Genomic DNA, 20,548 nt, shown 5'->3' with positions numbered 1-20,548 from the left:
CTGACCTGCGCAAACTGGGAGAGTTTGCCGGGCGGGGAAGAGAGGGAAAAGGAAAAAAAAAAAAAAGCCCGGCAACTTGTTATGTCATCAGGATCTGCGCTCGGATAGGTCCTATCCACTTACGTATTAGAGTCTGTGGTAGCCCAGGTTGGAGCCTAAGGGGACCTCTCGCGGACGTCCGGAGATACGCACTCGAGAGGAAAATAAAATCACTCTTAAACCCCACAAATTCTTGCGGACTCCTCCCCCTTGCTGGAAGATCCGCCTCCATCGTGCACCTCGGCTGTTGATTTCTCTCCCCTCCCTGGACTCGGCCATCCGCTCGCCGGGCCTGGCATTTCCCAGAAGCCCCAGCGCCGGGAAGGAGTTTGCAGCTGCTCGGTCATCGTGCGGCCCGACGCGAGCCCGCGCTGGTGTGCAGGCCCGGCTCTGTGCCTGGTCTCTGGTGTGAGGGTTTAGGCGAGGCCCCTGCCTCGGTCCCCGGACCAGGCCGCGACCCCGGGCGCCATGAAGCAGGAGGGCTCGGCGCGGCGCCGAGGCGCCGACAAGGCGAAGCCGCCGCCGGGAGGGGAACAAGAACCGCCGCCGCCGGCCCCCCAGGATGTGGAGATGAAAGAGGAGGCAGCAGCAGGGAGCGGCTCAACGGGGGAGGGAGAAGGCAAGGCAGCCGCGACCGAGCACTCCCAGCGAGAGCTGGATACTGTCACCTTGGAAGGTACGGGAGCCCGCGTCCGGGACGTGCCGCGATCACGGGTGACAGCGGCCACGGTGATGCGACTTCAACCTGGGACCTCAGCGCAGCCTCCACCTACCTCGGTCAATGGGGCCGGGGTCGGAAGTACCCGCCCCACCACTCTGTCGCTCTCGACCCCAGCCGGCGACTGAATCTGTTCTCCAGGCTGCGGACTGCTCTCTTCATACTCCCTCTTCTCCTCTGGGCTTGCATCTTGGTCTCACCGAGGCTTTCCTTCAGTCCTTCCCACTGATCTACTCCATGTACACACCCCATCCAACCGATTCTAGCACCTCCGAAATGCTGCTGATCCCTAGAAATCAGCGTTTGTATTTGTGTCTAAAGAGGCCAGGGAAATAGTACACTGGCCCATTAGCTGATCGTTTATAGAGGGTTCTGTAGCTCCGGTTTCCTTTAGCGAACTCCCTAGGAAAGCCATTTCTACCTTGCTTGCTTCCTTACTTCTGTAATTGAAGTATCTAAACTGTCCCGTTGCTCTTTTCCTCTCTTTTGAGGTCCTTACTCCCCCTCCACTCCTAAAGAGTTCAAGCACATCCACACTTCCACTCCTGAGTTTGTCTTCTTCTTGTTTGCTTGTTTGTTTGTTTATAGTGCTTACCTGTGGCCTCAACTCCTATAAAGCCACCACCATCAAACTTTTTTCTTCCAGATGCCAGTTCTCGGGTTCCTATTATCCTCTTGTCCCTCTTAAATTGCCATTTTACTTTTCCCACTTAGTCCATCCTGTCCGTCCATGGTTGAAGTGGGTGAGGTGAGACTTCACCGAGATCCGTACCCCAAGTTCTGGCTCAAGTGAGACCAGGCTCCTTACTAGAATTTTTTTTCTCTCTCTCGTTTTGCTTAACTGCATGAAAAAACACTTTAAAACGCGGAGAAAAGCCATGTTATACCTTGAGTGGTACTTTTGAGTGGGGGTGGGGACTGTATCAACTCCCACTTTAAAAAAAAAAACCTTGGCAACAGTATCTGTGTCCAGTAAAGATTTTTACCTGAAATGAAAGCAGCCAGTGGCAGAACTGTCAGCATTGCTCGAGAGTGTGTGTACATTTCATTATGGTTTGTATTCACTGCAAAGAATTTGCAGCTTGAGAATTCTAAAGTAACGGGGAAAAGTTCAGGCATGGTTAACATGTTTTCCTGTGTGTTTTCAAGCTGTTATGTCATTGAGATCGCTGCAGTACACAGTTAGAATCAAGATAATTAGTATGTAAAGATTTTGTGTCTTTTTCGTAGGATGCATGAACTGTGCCTAGCACAGAATAAATACATGCTAAACCCTCCGTAAGCAGTTGCTGCTGTCGTTTGTATTGGTATCACAAGCACCCAGTGCGGGGATGTCGCTAAGAAACTGCCACTTGACTGCACAGTTAAAGTTTTTCATGGTTCTTGCTCTTTTAAGTAGTTTTGCGAGCATCATCTCCATACCTAAGTTTTTAATCAACTTTTATAACTATTTAAGTGTAACTTCCCAGAATGTATATGTCTAAGTCAAAAAGGGTAAACATGTCTAAATTTAAATTTGTGTTTGTGTGTATGTGTTTTACCTGCGTGGTTGTAAGTGTACCACTTGTGTGCAGTGACCACAAAGGTCGAAAGAGGACGTCTGATTCCCTGAACTATACTTGTGGATGGATGTGAGCCACCACATCCAGAGGAAGAGTAGCCAATGCACCTAACCACTAAACCATTGCTTCAGCCCCATTTCTAAAGCTTTTTATGTAGTCCTGAAAATCTGATTTACATTATAAATGCTCTTTTCCCTTCACTGCTTATGTTTCCATTCCACTTAAAAATACTGCTAATTTGGTAGTATAAAAGTGTATCTGTTGGGCGGTGGTGGCGCACGCCTTTAATCCCAACACTCGGGGGTGGCAGAGGCAGGTGGATCTCTTGTGAGTTCAAGGCCAGCCTGGTCTACAAGAGCTAGTACCAGGATAGGTTCCAAAGCTACAAAAAAAAAAAACCTGTCTTGAAAAACCAAAAAAAAGAGTCAGTTTTCAGGTTTTTTTCAGATATTTGCATACTACAAAAATACAGCTTTCGTGTCTTTTATGTTTGCCGTCCTCTGCTTTTTGTCCAAGTCTACTTTTGTTTTGAAGTTATGACCAGTAGTTTCTTTCTTCCTCTTTCTCTTTTTTTGGGGGGTGGGCGGAGTCTGTCTTGGAACTTGCTCAGTAGACCAGGCTGGCCTTGAACCCACAGAGATCTGCTTGCCTCTGCTGGGATTAAAAGCATCTGCCGCCTGGCCTCCCTCTCTCTTTTTTAAAGATCTATTTATTTATTTTACGTACATTGGTGTTTTGCCTGCATGTATGTCTGTGTGATGGTGTCAGAGCCTCTGGAACTGGAGTTACAGATAGTTGTGAGATGCTATGTGGGTGCTGGGAACTGAACCTGGGACCCTGGAAGAGCAGCCGGTGTTCTTAACCGCTGAGCCATCTCTCTAACCCCCATAGTTTCTCTTAATCAGTTCTATACGTTCTTTGTGAAGTGAAATGTGAACCTGGCCATTTGTTGCACGAATTTTTCTCTTGTTGATGTGGTTATTCAGAAGGGTTTTTTTGTCGTTACACTCAGTCCTGTGTATCTGTCTCTAAGTTTAATTTTTCCACTGTTTACAAAGTCTTTTCCTATTTTGAGCTCTGATAAATCTCCATGTGTTTCTTCTGCTTTGCTTCTCAACTGTTTCCTTTTCTGTACCTTTCTGCTGTCCTCTACCCTATCTCCTGCCCCGATCGTATTTTTCCTTGTTTTCGGTTATGTCTGAAAATCGGTGCACTGCCTCATAAATACTGCTTAATTTTTTTAGGCCCAAAGGCGTAGATATGCATACCGCCCCCTTTATAAGATGCTCCCCAGCTGCTCCCCAAGAGTGGTAGGAAACAGGAAGAATTGAAGTAACTTCTTTCTCTTCTCTGGTCCTCTGCAGACATCAAAGAGCACGTGAAGCAGCTCGAGAAGGCTGTTTCGGGCAAGGAGCCTCGGTTCGTGCTGAGGGCGCTGCGGATGCTGCCGTCCACGTCACGCCGCCTCAACCACTATGTTCTGTATAAGGCCGTGCATGGCTTCTTCACCTCCAATAATGCCACTCGAGACTTCTTGCTACCCTTCCTAGAAGAAGTGAGTTGGGTTAGCTTTAAGGGTGTTGGATAGGATTTCCAGTGGTCTCAGGTGTGGTCACTTTGTTCTTAATTCAAGCCTTTTGTGAGATTACAGAAATCTTTATTCTGTTCTGTCGTCAGCATCCTTGACACTCCAAAAAAAATGGACTATCTTTAATCTCAAATCCTCAGCAAATTTCTTTGTGCATAGTGGGCACTCAGTAAGTGTATGTCGAAACACACAGTGAGTGCCCAGTAAACTCTTGTTGCTTGGTTTCACTGCACTTCTCCATGGTAATTCTGTCCTCTCCTAGCCCATGGACACAGAAGCCGATCTACAGTTCCGTCCACGTACAGGAAAAGCTGCATCAGCCCCTCTCCTGCCCGAAGTGGAAGCCTATCTCCAGCTGCTCATGGTCATCTTCCTAATGAACAGCAAACGCTACAAAGAGGTATCTGGGATGTGGCGGAAACAACTAGTGAGCCCCAGGCCTCCGGGGAGATTATCTCCAGTGAAGAAATAGAGGGAATCGCTGGGAACTATCTCTTATCCCGACTCCCCAAGCCAGGCATGGTAGTGCACACCTACAATCCCATTGCTCAGAGGCTGAGACAGAATAGGAGTTCAAGGCCAGTGTGGGCTGCATAGTGAGACCCCGTCTCACATTTGTACAGAGTAAACTTTTGTAGATCTTTTAAAAAGGTGCCAGGTGGTGGTGGCACACACCTTCAATCCCAGCGCTCAGGAGGCAGAGGCAAACGAATATCTAAGTTCAAGGACAACCAGGGCTACACAGAGAAACCCTGTTTTGAAAAACCAACAAAAGAAAAAGAAATGGCAGCTAATCATGTGTGGTGCATGTCTATTACCTAAGCACTCAGGAGGCTGAGACAGAAGAATTGATAGATGGCATATGCACACTCAAATAAAAGTAATAATTTTTCAAAATTATATTTTTATTTTATTTTTTTTTAAATATTTATTTATTTATCATGTATACACTATTCTGTCTGTGTGTATGCATGTAGGCCAGAAGAGGGCACCAGACCCCATTCCAGATGGTTGTGAGCCACCATGTGGTTGCTGGGAATTGAACTCGGGACTTTTGGAAGAGGAGGCAGTGCTCTTAACCTCTGAGCCATCTCTCCAGCCCCCAAAATTATATTTTTAAAAAGCCAACTCTGTGAGGCTGGATAGATGGTTCAGCTAATACTGTTGAAGAGGACCCAGGGTTGACACCCAGCCCTCATGTGGATGCCAGCCTACAAGCCTTTATGACTCCTGCTTCAGGAGATTCAACATCTGGCTTAGGCATCAGGCAGGCATATGGTGCACCTAATATACATTAAGGGAAAACACATGCGTAAGATAAAAATAAAATAAATAAGGGACATTAGGTATTTAACCTACACTACAGTTCCGTCACTTGCCAGGCCGGGCCATCTTGCTTGGCAGTTCTAGCTCCACAGGACGTGCAGAGGTGACAGTCACTCCTCATGCTGTTCTGTTCTTTCCACATCTCTGTTTTGTTTGCTTGTTTGTTGTTTCTGTAGACAGATGGGTGGTTTTTCTGTATACACAGAAGGCTCTACAGCCGCCAGCACTAACACCAAGGGCATGGTCCTTGCTCCATCACAAACGCCAATGTGCTTTCTGTCTCTGGAAAATTTGCTTCTTGATACAAAGTTTAAAAATTTTGCAGTGGTTAATGGCATAGCATGGATCAGTGAGCACATCATTCTACGCTTTTCTTTTAACTGAAGTTGGAAGTTAGGATGTCATTTGTGCTACTGCTGGGTAAGCATTGTCCCACCACGCCATACCCTAGCCTGTCGTTTTTGTTTGGTTTTGTTTCAGTGTCTGGCTCTCTAACCCAGGCTGACCTGAGACTTGCTGCAGCCCTCCTGGAGGATCACATTTTTGTGACATATTCCAGTGGATATGCCTTTCTTCACTTACTATTTAAGCGAGTTTTTAGTTTTTAGTGTTTAGTTTCATGTCTCTAGCCCAACCTAGCCTCGAACTGGATCTTCCTCCCTCCCGTGCACTAGAATTACAGGCATGCAGCACCACACTTGGTTTTTCAGGTGTTCTTCAGCTACCAAGAAATCCCTGGGTTATTTTAAATGATGTAGATATTAGTATTTGTTTATAGGCTTTTATGTGTAACTGTTTACAGTTCTCTTTGATATACACCTAGGAGCAGAATTGTTGGCTCATGATATTTCCTCTTGGTTCTCTTCTGCGCTCCCCCACCCCCACCCCCGCCAGGCCCAGAAAATCTCTGATGACCTGATGCAGAAGATCAGCACTCAGAACCGCCGAGCCCTGGACCTCGTAGCTGCAAAGTGTTACTATTACCATGCCCGGGTCTATGAGTTCCTGGACAAGCTGGATGTGGTGCGCAGGTACGAGAGCCAAGGTCACCATGGGATCAGAGCCATGGTCATCACTACTACACAGTTTAATGGACTAGTGGGTGTGAGGTCCTGTCTCAGTCACTGTTCTGTTGTAGTGAAGAGACATTGTGACCAGGGCAACTCGTAAGGGTTAGTCTGTTGTTATGACACCATGCATGGCTCTGGAACAGTAGCTGAGAGCTGCATTCTTGTTTGAGGGGTTTCTCTATGTAGCCCTGGCTGTCCTGGCACTCGCTCTGTAGACCAGGCTGGCCTCAAATGCAGGGATCTTCCTGTCTCTGCCTCCTGAGTGCTTGGATGCTTGAACTTTTGAAACCTTGGTGACACACTTCCACCTACAAGACCACACTTACTCCAACAAGGCCACACCTCCTAACCCTTCTAAGTTTTCTAAATAGTGCCACTCTTTGGTGACTAAGCATTCAAATATATGGGCCTGTGGGGACATTCTTGTTCAGACCCCCACAGATACCCAGCAGGTAATGGGTATCTAACACGCCCTGAGAGGGGGAGTGGAGATCCTGGGTAAGCGATGTGCATAACCTCTGGGCTTTAACGAACTGTCCCCTGGCTTTTTTGTCAGCCCACAACTAAGGAGAGAGGGGTGAAAAGACATGCTAGAAATATTTTGGTTTTCTGTTCAAAACCTGCTTTGCCACCCCAGCTCTAGCCCTTTAGAAAAGCCAGAGCCCTCATGGCATTTCTGAGAACTAAACTGACTCTCCTGTCCTTTCTTGGGCAGACTAGACAACCTCCTCAGTCTGTCCTTCCCTGTGACTGTCTCAGTCCTATGGGGACCTGGCTGTTTATAATCCATCAGGGCTGGTGAAACCGTTCAGTGTGTTAAAGTCCAGCGACCGAGTTCTGTCCCTGAGATCAACAGAATAGAAGGATGAAGCCAGTTCCCTAAAGTTGACCTCTGACCTCCATAGCTGTGCCAGTGCATACTCACCCATACGCAATTTTTAATGTAATAATTAAAAAGCAATTCAACCATATTGATGGTTCAGTAGGTAAAGATAGCTGCTGCCAAGCTTGAGAACCTGAATTTGATCCCCAGGACCCAGGTTGTGGAATGAGAACCAACCCCTGGAAGTTGTCCTGTGCCCATGTGTACACGCTGGCACTCAAGTGCACACACATAAGTGTAATAGAAAATGGAAAACCGGGGCTAGAGAGACTCAGCTGCTAAAGGCTTGGGCTCACAACCAAGGGACGGAAGGAAAGAAGCCAGCCCCCTCTTGCCTCCTGCTTGCCTGCTGCTCTTCCCTGGTTTCTCCTTAGCTTCTGCCACCGTCTGTCCCGCTGGGTAAAGCACAGTCTTATTGCAAGCACAGGTGCTGTCCTTTCTGGAATGGGGCTTCTAGACGAGTGCCGACCAATGAACGTGTGGTGAATCGGGCAGTGCAGAGTTGTGTTTTGCGACTTGGTGTTGTTTGTCTTTGAGACAGGGTCTCTGTGTAGCCCTGACTGTCCTGGAACTAGACAAGTAGATCAGACTGACCTCAACTCACAGAAACCCACCTGCTTCTACCTCCCAAGGACTGGGATCAAAGATGTGACTCACCACATCTGACATGGTTTGAGGGTTTGACACCCCTTTGCTTTCCTTCTCAAAGTTTCTTGCATGCCCGGCTCCGGACAGCCACCCTCCGGCATGATGCAGACGGACAGGCTACCCTATTGAACCTCTTGCTTCGGAATTACCTACATTACAGCCTGTATGACCAGGCTGAGAAACTAGTGTCCAAGTCTGTCTTCCCCGAACAGGCTAACAACAACGAGTGGGCCAGGTACCTCTACTACACAGGTAAGCAGGGGTCCCACCCACAAAGCAGGAGGTGGCTCAGGCTCCTTGATCCTGACTTTTCAGGGTTGGACCATTTGGCACAGACAGCACTCATCCTAGACAGGCATGGGAGGGACTGGGTAAAGCTTGGGCTGATTAGCCCAGTCAAGGCCTCCACATGGGCTACGCTACAAATCATCAGGCAAGCAAGAGCTTAGACTGTTCTCAAGCCAAGTGTTCATGGTGAATGACGTGACTTTTTTGTTTGTTTGTTTGGTTGGCTTTTTAAGATAGGGTTTTCCTGGCTGTCCTAGAACTTGCTTTGTAGACCAGGCTGGCCTCAAACTCAGAGATCCGCATGTCTCTGCCTCCCTAAATGCTGGGATTAAAGGCATGGCATGTGCCACCCCCCCACCCACCCCCCACACTCTTTTGACCCACTCTTCTGTCCTGTCCAGGCCGAATCAAAGCTATCCAGCTGGAGTACTCTGAAGCCCGGAGAACGATGACCAATGCCCTGCGCAAGGCCCCACAGCACACAGCTGTTGGCTTCAAACAGACGGTCAGCCAACTTCCTTACCCCCCCCCCCCTTGCTTATCTGGTACCCTTAGGTCTGCTTCCCTGCGCTAGAGCTCGCCCTTCCTGACCCTTGCGGCTGCCCATGCTGAGATGGGTTTGGAATGTTCCTGATTCCCCAGCACTCTAAGCAGTTATTCTAGGCATGGCCTGGCTCGTGTTGAGAAGGCCAGGCTTTTACCTGGACCCTTAAGTGCCTGTCTTGATGAGTGTTGTCTGTGGCCAGGAAATCCAGACAGTCTCATAATTCACAAAGCTGAGGGCTCCTGTGCATAGAAACTTGGCCACTTCATGCCTTTGGTGTTCGGCACCATGAGTGACAAGGATGAAGAGGGCATCTCTCGGTAGTGATGCTTCAGGGAGAGAGAATGTTGCCTCCAAGGACCATGGGCCTATGTAAAGTATCAGAGCCCAATTTTGGGACCCAGTTCTTCCAGCTATAGGCCTATGTTCCTGCCTCAGCATGGCACCAGCCTCCATTGTCCCCTTGTCCATGAGTGAGCAGGGCAGTGATGGGGCAGTGGCGGAAAGCATGGCGTTCCATTTGGACTAGGCTCACTTGGTTTTAAAAAATCAGAAATCTTAAATTTGAACTGGTTTTTGGAATATTAGAATTTTCACACAAAGGGATTTCAAGACTCCTGGGACCCATGAGCAGCCTGGAAGGTTGCTCGCGCTATAAGTGACATGCTAAAGTTTCTTTTAAAAATCACTAGGAGGCAGGTGTGGTGGCACACAGTAATCCAGGTAATTAGGAGACTGACACAGGAAGCTAGCAGGTTTGAGGCCAACCTGGACCACGTAATGTAAGAGCGTGCCTCAGATAACAAAAATCACGACAGCTACAGGTAGTGAAATTGTGTGTCACATGCTGGGTGGAGCCCTGTCGGAAAGTCTGTTATCTCAGACAAGATGTAAGGGTTCATAGCTCCCCATAGTAGCATCTGGGACAGGATGGTGCCGAGAGTTGGCCTGGGGTCTTTGACCAGTGTTAGGTTGATGAGGAAGCCTGGGATGTGTGTGTTTAAGGAGAAGGCCTGTCCCCCGCTCCTCCCCTTTCAAAACTTACTAAAATATAGGTTGCAGCTGGGCTGGAGGGCACAGCTGTATGCTCAGGCACTTGGGAAGAGCAGCAAGAGCCCTGCAGGTTTGAGCCAACTGGGACTGTGGAGCAAGACCCTGTTTACAAAGAAGTCTCTTTCTCTCTCGCACACACACTCACTCTCTCAGCAGTCTCACTATTCAGCCCTGGTTGGCTGGAACTCCCTGTGTAGATGAAGCTAGCTTCTGCCTCCCAAATGCTGGGATTAAAGATGGTGTCACTGTGCCCCAGGGTGTGCATTTGAACTGTTGGGTGCTGCTGCTACTGGTAAATGGGAGACATTCGTTTTCTTCAGGAGTAGATAAAGGCTATTTATTCTCTACCGTAAACCTTACAAGATAACTGGGTGCTATTGGTGCACGCCTTTAATCCCAGCACTTGGGAAGCAGAGGCAGGTGGATCGCTATAAGATCGAGACCAGCCTGGTCTACAGAGCTAGTTCTAGGACAGCCAAAGCTAAACAGTGAAACCCTGTCTCAAAAAAACAAAACAAAACAAAGCAAAAACCCAAAACTTAAAAGACAAACTTTGGAAGTAGATCTGAGAGGAATTAGGGGAAGGGAATGGGGGATGAATATGATCAGAATACATTTTAGAACATTTTCCAGGAATAGATACAAAGTAAGACAAAGCAGGTATATTGGCCAGGCTTCATGGTGCATGTCATATTCTAGCACTTGGGAAGTTGAGGTAGGAGTATTGTTCCTAATTCTATAGCAAATACAGGGCTCACCCAAGCTGTATAACCCTGCCTTTTTGAAAAGGCAAACATAAATTTGTTCCCCTTCCACTTATGAAGTTTAAAGCCGAACAGGAGGTCTTACTAGACTAACATCAAAGCACGGATGGGATGGACTCCTTTCTGGGAGCCCTGAGGAGACTCTAGAGGCTCCTGGTGGCCTCAGCGTGTGGTCTGCTTCATGCCTGGCTGCATCCTAGCGCCACACTGTGCCTGCCATTCTAACCTCTGCTTCCCTCTCACCCTCTTTGTGGGTTGTTTGTTTGTTGTGTGTATGGTGAGAGAGAGTCTCTACACAGCCCTGGCTGTCCTAGAACTCACTACGTAGACCAGGCTGGCCTCAAATTCACAGAGACCCACCTGCCTCTGCTGGGATTAATACCACACCTGGCCCTTATTTTCTTTAAGATTTATTTTTACTTATTTAAATGTGTGTGTGGTGTCTATCAGTGTGTGCTGTGTGTTTATGAGTTCCCACAGAGCCCAAAGAAGGCATCAGATCCTCTGGAGCTGGAGACAGTAGTGAGCCACCATGTGGGTGCTGGGAACCAGACTCCTGTCCTCTGCCAGAGCAGAGCAGCAGACACGCTTAACTGTTGAGCCATCTGCGTCTCTCTCCCTTTTAAGTTAGCTTATGTGTATGTACGTCTCTCTGCCCACCTGACTGTGTGCATCACAGTTCTGCCTTCTCTGCTTCGGTGTGTCTGATGAGATCAGAGCCCCGTTCATTTCCCCATCTACACGCTCCCTGCCCACTGAGTTCCCTGTTACACCCCTCGCAGGTGCACAAGCTTCTGATTGTGGTGGAGCTCCTGCTGGGGGAGATCCCAGACCGCCTGCAGTTCCGCCAGCCCTCCCTCAAGCGCTCTCTCATGCCCTACTTCCTTCTCACCCAAGGTAAGGCTGCCCTCTCCCAGAGCCCTGCCCTGCGGCCTGGTGTGTGTGCCCATTTACATCAACTAAGGTGCTCCTGTCTCCTCACAGCTGTTAGGACAGGAAATCTTGCCAAGTTCAACCAAGTCCTGGATCAGTTTGGAGAGAAGTTTCAAACAGATGGGACCTATACCCTAATTATCCGACTGCGACACAATGTGATTAAGACAGGTGTGGCTTTGGGTCTGAACAGATGCAGATGGACTTTCTTCCCAGCATGGGCAACCTCGTGGGTAGGTGGGTGGTGACCCATCGTGCCACCTGCCCATCCATTGCTCCTCCTGCAGGTGTGCGCATGATCAGCCTCTCTTATTCCCGTATCTCCCTGGCGGACATTGCCCAGAAGCTGCAGCTGGATAGTCCAGAAGATGCAGAGTTCATTGTCGCCAAGGTGGGATGTGCCTTCCTGCCTCTTATATAGGGGGTAGGAGTAGAAGGGAATTCGCCAGAAGGTATGGCAGTAACCCAGTCTCATCAGGAAATGCTAGTAACTATAGCAAAGCCAGGAGGTTGCCAGGAAGAGAATGAGTCTGGGTTTGAGTGTTAGGATAGAGGACTAGAACAGCGCCAGAGGTGACCTAGCAGGAGGTGACTTTTCCTCCCTCTGGGAGCCCGCAGGCCATCCGGGACGGTGTGATCGAGGCCAGCATCAATCACGAGAAGGGCTATGTTCAATCCAAAGAGATGACTGATATCTACTCTACCCGGGAACCCCAGCTAGCCTTCCACCAGCGCATCTCCTTCTGCCTGGACATCCACAACATGTCTGTCAAGGTGAGCTGCCCTTGGCTACTGACTGGGCTAGCTGGCATTTATGACCCTCCCTCCCCCAGAATCCTCAGGGAAGCCTAGTACTTGAGTAGTACCCAGTTCCTAGCCCATGTCTAAAAATCACTGACGTGCAGCAGGACTGTAGGACAAAGGACTCGGGCAAGGCTCCATAGCCCCTGCCACGAGGACTCTAGTGCCTTCTCCTGTAGCATTGTAAAGGATGTCACCACGGAGGAGCAGGCAGGGTCCCAGGAACCTCCTCTCTGAGTCCCTGCCTCTGCCTGTGAAACATGGTGAATTGCTGCCTGGCCAGCCTTCTTTGGGGATTGATTACTGAGACTGTCACTGCACACCGTGGAGCACCAGGCTCACCTGTATAAACCATGGGGTGGCATTTAGTTCCATGGAAGGCTCTAACCCCTTCTGTACCTAGACACTGAGTTTGTTGCTGTTCTGGCCTGGTCTTCCTCCTCACTCAGGAACCAGGGTGTTGCTGTCACCCTTCAAATATAACAAAGTGTGCTGTGCAGATGTGGGAAGCCCTTTGTGACCTAGCTCTTTATGCCTCACCTTTAACATCTGGTAGAATTCAGTTCTAAACTGGTGTGTTGGTGCACGCCTTTAGTCTCAGCACACAAGAGGTAGAGGCAGGTGGATCTCTGAGGTTGAGGCCAGCCAGCCTTTAGAGAGAGAGAGAGATACATACATACATACATACATACATTCCGTGCATGTGTGCATAGATAACTTCCCACCTGGACAGGAGGGTGGCCATGGCCCACCGTGTTACAGACGTTGGTGTCTGAAGCAGGCAAAGGGCATGCCAGTGATTCCTGCTTCTCTCTCCACCTGCTGTTTTCAGGCCATGCGGTTTCCTCCCAAATCCTACAACAAGGACCTGGAGTCGGCAGAGGTGAGCAAGAAGGAAGAAGGGTGGACCTTTTCAAAGGGAAGCAGGGAAGGATTTGGAGGGCAGGGCAGCCCCTCCCTTGGGTGAAGCCAGCAGCCCCTCTCCCCACAGGAACGGCGTGAGCGAGAGCAGCAGGACTTGGAGTTTGCCAAGGAGATGGCGGAAGATGATGACGACAGCTTCCCTTGAAGCAGGGCTTGGGGAGGGGTGGGCTGAGTGGAGACTGGCTTTCGTCTTTTCACTCAGGGGTCCCCTGCCCGGGAACCTGGCCTCCTTTTCCCACACACAGCTCACAGACTGCATATGTGCAGGGGTCAGAGATGCTGGGAGCCAACTATCCCCCTCTTGGTACCATGCCTCTCTGTAGCTGGTGACAATAAGCTGGGCAGGAGAACAGGTGGCAGTCTCCTGGAGCAGAGTCCTGCCTAATGGTGGTGTAGGCAGCAGGAGGGGACGACAGAACCGCGGATTAGGGTGTGGACTAGGGTCTGGAGTTGGGACATGTTGGGTTGTATGTTTTTGAAGCTTCAATTATGATTTTTAAACAATAAAAACTTCTCCAAAGCTCCTTGTACTTGTTCGATTTTAGTGTTGACACAGTGAGGTGAACTGAGGCTAGGAGGCCCAAATTTGGGGCTCTCAAATGTTGGGTGTCCTAGGCATCTCTGCCCTGTCATCAAATAAAGGACTAGACTGGCCTCCTGGCTCTTCAAATCAGGGACCTAAACTTCCAAGTGCTCAAGGGTCGAACGAGAGATGGAAGTCAGTTGGCAGAGGGCTTGCCAACTTGCAGGGAATCTCCAGGTTTGATTCTTAGCTCAAACCAGGCATGGTGGTGCACACCTGTAACCCAGCCCTAGGTCAGGTTCGAGAGCAAACTCTTGACTATATAAGACCCTGTCTCAGAAAAAGGTCGAGAAAGAATGAGCAGCTGGCCTTGTGTGCCCAGGAGAGCGAAGCCGGACAGGGTGGGAACAGTTTTGCCCAACGGCCCCCGTGGAGTGGAAGAAAGGCTGCTCACTGAAAACAGGAAGGGGCACCTCAGCTCCCCAGCCAACCCCGGCTGCACATGGCCGGGGACATACACCTGTTGTTGTGTTCCAGGACTAATGGCAATGCCCCCACTGGGTCAGTGTGGTTAGGCATGTGTCCCTGGGTCACCGCACATATCCCTTTGTCCCTGCTGAGCTCTCGATGCCTGGGACATGGCATGGCGTTCTGCCTCTGGCTTTCCAGAACCACTTTCCGGCTTGCGTGCTCAGGGTCACTTAGTCACGTTTTCTGACAGAGTGGTTGGTAGGAAAACTTTCTCTTGCCAGCCTGTCTGTAATCAATCTCCTTGAGGGATGGGCTTCTAGCCTCAGAGGCCACCCAAATACCTGGCATGACGTTTGGGCTAATTAAAGTATTGTTTGTTGCAGAATACACACTGACACACCTCACCAGCAACACAATTCACTCAAAATGAATGTTTGCTTTGGTTCCTGATCCCAGCCCAACCCTGGTCACAGTGACCCAGATTTGCTACAGGTTTCTAGTTAATGCTACCTTGGTGTCATAAAATGTCTGAAGCTGCATATACGAGATAGGACTCCCTCTAGCTCCCCACTCTGTCTTTCCAGATGATCTTATCTTGTCCTTGTGCCCAAATAGTTCGTGCTTTGAATAGTCTATAGTCTCTCTATATATATAATTTATAAAATAAATAGAAAAAAAAAGTTGTAAGCTGGAGTGCCATGGCTGTGTCCTTTTCAGAAGAATGTTCCACAGCACAGCCCCTTCCTCAAATTCTGCATTCCTTTTTCTTTTTAATCATTTGTTATTTTTTATGTGCATAGGTGTTTTGCCCGCATGTGTATCTGTGTGAAGGTGCCGGAACTCTTGGAGCTTGAGTAATGGCAGTGATGAGCTACCACGTGAGTGCTGGGAGTTGAACCTGGGTCCTCTGAGACAGCAGTCAGTTCCTAACCACTGAACCATCTCTCAAGCCCCCAGTTCTGCATTTTTTCTGCCCTCTTCCACAATGGTCCCCGGGCCTTGAGTAGGTGACGGTTGTCTCACTAATGGCCGAGGATCCAACAATCACTTATTCTCAGCACTTTGACCAGTTATGACAAATTATCAAAACCCCCTATAAAAAGAAGCTTGTCTGACCGAAGTTAACTATCTATGGGCATAAAAATCACTATTTGGAGCCAGGTGGTGGTGGGGAAGGCTTTAGTCTCAGGAGGCAGAAGCAGGCAGATCTCTGTGAGTTTGAGGCCACCTAGTCTACAGAGTGAGTTCCAGGACAGGCTCCAAAGCAACATAGAGAAACCTTGTCTTGAAAAACAAAAACAAAAAATCACTATTTGGATGACAACTAGACAAACATGTCTATTTTCCAAAACAAAAGCAGTACCTTCCCTGCTGGGTTCGATGACTTCCCAGCTATAGACACTAACCCTGATTACAGCACAGGGTGGATTCCCTCCTGTGCAGCCAGCCTCAAACCCAATCGGGAAGTCACTGTTCGCTCTTCTAGACTTGACGCTACTGCATGCCAGAGGCCCTGGGTCCACATTTTACCTAGCCAGGCAATAGTGCAACATGCACAGATCCCAGCTGAGAAAGGCAGGGGATGGCAGTTCTCTCAGCAGCCTGCACAGCTCCTTCAGAGGAAGGAGGTCAGAAGAGGGAGGTCAGTTCCAGTTTTTCGGTGTCTTGCGACCAGAGCCTGTGATGTCTTCAGGGATAGTCTTACCACTGAGGTCTGGCTAGCAACCAGCAGCAGTAACAACTTCCTCCTATTGTGGTGACCCCCAACCATAAAATGTCATTGCTACTTTGTAATTGTAATTTTGCTGTTGCTATGAATTGTAATGTAAGTATCTGATATGTAGGATATCTGAAATGCGACCCCTGGGTTGCAATCCACAGGCTGAGAACCACTGACCTATACACAATGAAGAGTTTCTGACAAATGAGGTAGCCAGTTGTTGCCAGTCAGCATGTTAAAAGAAAAGGAATCTCAGGTCGGGCAGCGGTAGCACACACCTTTAATCTCAGCACTCGGGAGGCAGAGGCAGGTGGATCTCTGAGTTTGAGACCAAACTGGTCTACAGACCAAGTTCCAGGATGGCCAGGGCTACACAGAGAAACCGTCTTGAAAGGGAATCTCCTGCTGTGCTCTTCCCCAGCAAAGATAGGTGGCCCCTGGGACGCATGTGGCCACCAGAGGGCACCCTCGCTGCAGGAATGTTCCTGTCCAGTCAGCTAGGCTTCAGCATCAGATGATGTCTGGTTCCTTGACCCAAAAGGTGGGAGTGAAATGGCTCAGAACGAGACAACTTGCGATGAGGTCAATCAGACAAGCATGCCCCTCCTCCTCTTTAGCCAGTAAAACCCTGTGGGGATTGAAACAGAGATTGGGATGTCCTTCCAATTCTACTACTCGTGACTGGACAGGGCTTTTCCCTCTGGCTCAGTTCACAGCATTGAAAACCCAAGGTCTCTCCAGAAACATCACTGGACAGAGTTCTAGGATTGGAGATGTAGTTTCTCTTTTCTCGCCCCAGCCTGCATCCACTTGATTGTGGGGTAGAGATCATCGGGACCTTGAGTGTCCTAACCCGACTCCAGACCCCCCCCTCCCCGACTCTGCTACGGTGGGGTAATATGCCAGGAGAGCTACGCAGGGAAACAGAAAGCCAAGGTCAGGTGAGCAAAGCACCCCAAAAGGTCTTGATTCATTCAGGACAGACATCCGGTTTCCTCTGGCCTCTCTGCCGGGATCCAGGGGCTTAAAGGGATGAGTCACAGTGGTGGGTATTGGGGAGTTCCCAGCTAATCAGCCTGGGACAGAGCAGCCTGAATGCTGAACTGCTTTGTTTTTTTATCCATATGTGGAGTGGGCACAGAAAACAATACCCCAGGGTGCTGTCCAGGGCTCCTGGCACTGCAGGAGGCAGCCACCGGGGAGCTTATGGGCACGGAAAGAGAACAATGGGTTCTTCCTTCTCTCTCAGAGTGTTTGCCCCAGGTATAGGTATCTTAAGAATCACAGAAAGGGCAGAGGGGGCAACCCTGGCATATCTGGCAGAGGATAGAAAGATAGGAGCAATCTTGACCTGGGGGCCTGATTCTTCCCCAAGGTCTGGCTGAGTTCCCTCTGTAGCCCCCAGGGCTTCGCCAGCACTTCTGACCAAACACCCTGGAGCAATTCAGGCCTGGGTGTGGCTGGAGGAAGAGTTTGAGGGGGACAAGACGTCAAGGAAGGAGCAGAGATTCCCCGATTTCACAAAACTTTCGCAAAAGCTTTTCCCAACCCCCTGCATTGTCCTGAGCGACAGAAGAAAATTTGCATAAATCCTGGGAAGTTATTACTAAGCCTGACTGCCCCAGCCCCAGGTAATTTCCTCCCAGGCCTTGATGGGGTTTGTATAAAGGCCCCCTGGAGCTAGGCCCTGGCAGAACCCAGAGCTGAGCCCACAGCACCCAGAACCCATGGCTCAGCTTTCTGCCCAGAGCTGCAGGAAACTGATGGGTGAGTGGCCCTGATTACCTGCCCTGGGCGTGGAGAGGAGGGAGGGCTGGAGGGGCCAAGTGTCTCAAACCTGTCTGTCTGCTGCCAGCCCTACAGCTGCTGCTGTGGCACAGTGTACTCTGGGCAGGACAAGAGGCCGCTCCGCTAGTCTCTGTCACCTCTCTGCCACCACCCCTGCCTTTGCCCCGGAGCTTCCTACTTAAGTCCTTGGAGCAAGTGAGGAAGATTCAGGCTGGAAACTCGGTGCTGCTGGAGCAGTTGGTGAGTGGTGTGTGTGTGGAGGCCTGCAAGGAGGGGCACAGGAGGGCAAAAGGGAAGGGAGCAGGCTAGGGGGACGCAGCGGCAGCGTTTGCCTAGTGTGCACAAGGGCCTGGATTCCACACCCAGAATACTGACAAAACACCAAGCAAGGGTACATGGGACATGAAGGGGACTTGGGAGAAAATGAGAGGCAGCAGTGGAGCAGTACTTAGGGTCACTGGGACGACATGGAGCTGAGAAGCCCAGTGCCCCTCAGTACCCATCTATTCACAGTGTGCTACCTACAAACTGTGCCACCCGGAGGAGCTGGTGCTGCTCGGCCACTCGCTGGGTATCCCGCAGGCCTCTCTGAGCCGCTGCTCCAGCCAGGCTCAGCAGCTGGTGAGTATTTGGAGGAGAACGGGGACCAGGAGGATGAGAAGGGACCACACCCTGGTATTTGGGCTCCTGAAAAGAAGGGGTGTCTCACTGCATTCTGCCTAACCCTCCTACTGTCCCCAGACAAAGTGCCTGAGCCAGCTCCATGGAGGACTCTTCCTCTACCAAGGCCTCCTTCAGGCCCTGGCAGGCATTTCTCCCGAGTTGGCTCCCACCTTGGACGCGCTGCAGCTGGATGTTGCCAACTTTGCCACCACCATCTGGCAGCAGGTGAGCTCCACCTGGAGCGGGAAGGAGTAAGAGTAAGGATGGGTCACACCAGCTTACCTGGGCACCCTGGAGGCCTGTGTATGGGGAGTCCCCCCTCCATTCCTTCAGGTTGAGAAGAGGATGCAGATGGGGTTAGAGCCTTGGCTCTTACCGTCCATGTGAAGAGTGAGCCCCACAGGGCAGCTCACTAACTTCCAGCACTCCGCTGCCAGCAGTAAGGACTGATCCCCGACTTCATTTTCTCCTCCCTGCAGATGGAAAGCCTGGGGGTGGCCCCTACGGTGCAGCCCACTCAGGGCGCCATGCCCACCTTCACCTCTGCCTTCCAGCGCCGGGCGGGAGGTGTCCTCGCCACTTCCCACCTGCAGAGATTCTTGGAGACAGCTCACTGTGCTCTGAAGCACCTGGTCCAGCCCTGAGCAAAGCCCTTTCCAGCTATCTTATTTATCTATTTAATATTTATGCTTATTTAAACCTACTATTTAAAGATGGAGAAGAGAAAATGGAGCACCAAGCTTCTAGGCTCTTCTCTCCACTCCTGAGTTTTGTTCTCCTGCTTGCAACAGAGAGGAGAAGCTCTTGAGTCCTCTGGCCCCCAGGGCTGGAGGAGATAGGTAAATACCAAGTATTGATTCCTGAGGCTGCTCCAGGCACCCAGTCTGTGGCGGTACACAAGAGCCGCAGTGAGCCCCACCACCCCTGTCTCAGGGGCCCCGGCAGCACCAGGAGGTCTCCCTTTTGGGAGACAAGACAACCCTGTTTAATATTTAAACAGAAGTGTTCCCAAACTGGGTTTTTGTATCCCTTGCTTTGCTCAACCACATCGCACTTTCCCTGTCCCCAAAGCGGCAGAAGCAGCCAGGTTTGGCCCTGGAATTTACTGGATTCTTTGTTAGGGCCTTCCTGGACTGGGGAGGGGGGCGGGTAAGAGAGAAAAGGCAGGAGGAACCCGCGGGGAGGGTAAGGCAGGGAAGCCTACCTGTCTAAACTCCCTGTAGGCCCCACTTGCTTACTGTAACCAAGCTTGAGGAATAAAGTGTCTGTATCCAGTAAACGTCCTTCTTCCTTCTTGGGTTTGGCTGATGCCTGTCCAGGGGCTGGTGGATGGCAGGAGAGGACCGGGCTGGGAAGACAGACGCATTGGCTCACCCTGACCGGTCTGGGTGCCACTCTGTACGTCCTGAGCTAAGTGACAGGAACACAATAGTGAAAATGCACACTTGCCTTGGAAGTCACAGCTTCTTGGGGAAGATGGATCATAAGACAGCAGGAGGGAGGGGGCGTGGGGATGGGGACAGATCAGCTGCAGCTAGGGAACACTGAACACGTGCACACGATGTCCCTTCACCGCTATGAAGAGCTCTCCACAAAGCTGTCTGCCCACGAGAATGACACCATGCCTTTTACAGGCAGAAAGCTGGGTCAGAACTCCAATTCTGCGCTGGCTTTCTCTCAATGAGCTCTGTCCCCTTGCTATCATCCCTTGGAGCACTTCCCTACTTGGCTCAGCTCCTGAGCTGAAGAGGTCTGGAAGGGTGGGGTGTCTGGAAGAGCACACTTGTAGTTAAAGGTCAGCTGCAGGCTCCCCTGTGCGTGGGGCTCCCCAACCAGGCCGACCCAGGCACCTTCCTCTGCAGCCCTCCAGAACCCTCCACATCACTGGCTCCTCAAAGCCCCAGCACCGTCCCCTCCCACAGCCTCACAGGTCCATGTCCCTGGACTCACATCCCTACACCAATCTTCTGGAAGGAACACGCAGTGAACTCTGAGCCAGAGGGTGGAGTGTGACTGCGGAGGAAACATCCTGCCCCGCACAGCACAGCGCAGGGCCCTTCAGCACAACTTCCCGCTTTCAGTGGGAAAGGCTGCGGACCCCTCATCATTCCAGTGGAGCCTGTGGGCAATGCCTGGCCTTCCATGCCTTCTCCCTCCCACCACAGGACTGTGCCCCTCCCTAGCCACAGCACAAGAGACTGCAGGGAAAAGAACTGTCCCCACCCAGGCATTAAACCTGCCA

General features: G+C 50.5%; 2 protein-coding genes across 2 annotated transcripts; both read left to right on the top strand.

The window, feature by feature from the left end:
• The first annotated feature begins 350 nt into the window (after window positions 1–350).
• Window positions 351–13,665, top strand: Psmd3 (proteasome 26S subunit, non-ATPase 3). Its single transcript, XM_048450782.3, has 12 exons — window positions 351–715; window positions 3,684–3,874; window positions 4,170–4,307; window positions 6,128–6,264; window positions 7,896–8,086; window positions 8,524–8,627; window positions 11,266–11,380; window positions 11,468–11,587; window positions 11,704–11,807; window positions 12,035–12,190; window positions 13,050–13,100; window positions 13,209–13,665. Exons 1-12 carry the CDS (start codon window positions 508–510, stop codon window positions 13,284–13,286), a joined length of 1,593 nt encoding a protein of 530 aa, XP_048306739.1. The 5' UTR covers window positions 351–507; the 3' UTR covers window positions 13,287–13,665.
• Window positions 13,666–14,801: 1,136 nt separating this feature from the next.
• Window positions 14,802–19,561, top strand: Csf3 (colony stimulating factor 3). Its single transcript, XM_085695760.2, has 5 exons — window positions 14,802–17,622; window positions 17,711–17,883; window positions 18,157–18,264; window positions 18,385–18,531; window positions 18,786–19,561. Exons 1-5 carry the CDS (start codon window positions 17,583–17,585, stop codon window positions 18,948–18,950), a joined length of 633 nt encoding a protein of 210 aa, XP_085551886.2. The 5' UTR covers window positions 14,802–17,582; the 3' UTR covers window positions 18,951–19,561.
• Window positions 19,562–20,548: the final 987 nt, after the last annotated feature.

Source organism: Myodes glareolus, chromosome 9 (genome assembly GCF_982192425.1).
Source record: "Myodes glareolus chromosome 9, mMyoGla1.1, whole genome shotgun sequence".
Taxonomy (NCBI): Eukaryota; Metazoa; Chordata; class Mammalia; order Rodentia; family Cricetidae; genus Myodes; species Myodes glareolus.
This window is presented reverse-complemented; position numbering and strand designations above follow the sequence as displayed.

What these genes read in the sequence shown, in the direction of transcription:
- Csf3 (XM_085695760.2), top strand. Translation starts at nt 17,583, where the DNA reads ATGGCTCAGCTTTCTGCCCAGAGCTGCAGGAAACTGATGG. An exon ending in GAGCTGCAGGAAACTGATGG is followed by an intron (nt 17,623 to 17,710) that starts GTGAGTGGCCCT and finishes GTCTGCTGCCAG; the next exon opens with CCCTACAGCTGCTGCTGTGG. An exon ending in CGGTGCTGCTGGAGCAGTTG is followed by an intron (nt 17,884 to 18,156) that starts GTGAGTGGTGTG and finishes ATCTATTCACAG; the next exon opens with TGTGCTACCTACAAACTGTG.
- Psmd3 (XM_048450782.3), top strand. Translation starts at nt 508, where the DNA reads ATGAAGCAGGAGGGCTCGGCGCGGCGCCGAGGCGCCGACAAGGCGAAG. An exon ending in GGATACTGTCACCTTGGAAG is followed by an intron (nt 716 to 3,683) that starts GTACGGGAGCCC and finishes GGTCCTCTGCAG; the next exon opens with ACATCAAAGAGCACGTGAAG. An exon ending in TGCTACCCTTCCTAGAAGAA is followed by an intron (nt 3,875 to 4,169) that starts GTGAGTTGGGTT and finishes GTCCTCTCCTAG; the next exon opens with CCCATGGACACAGAAGCCGA.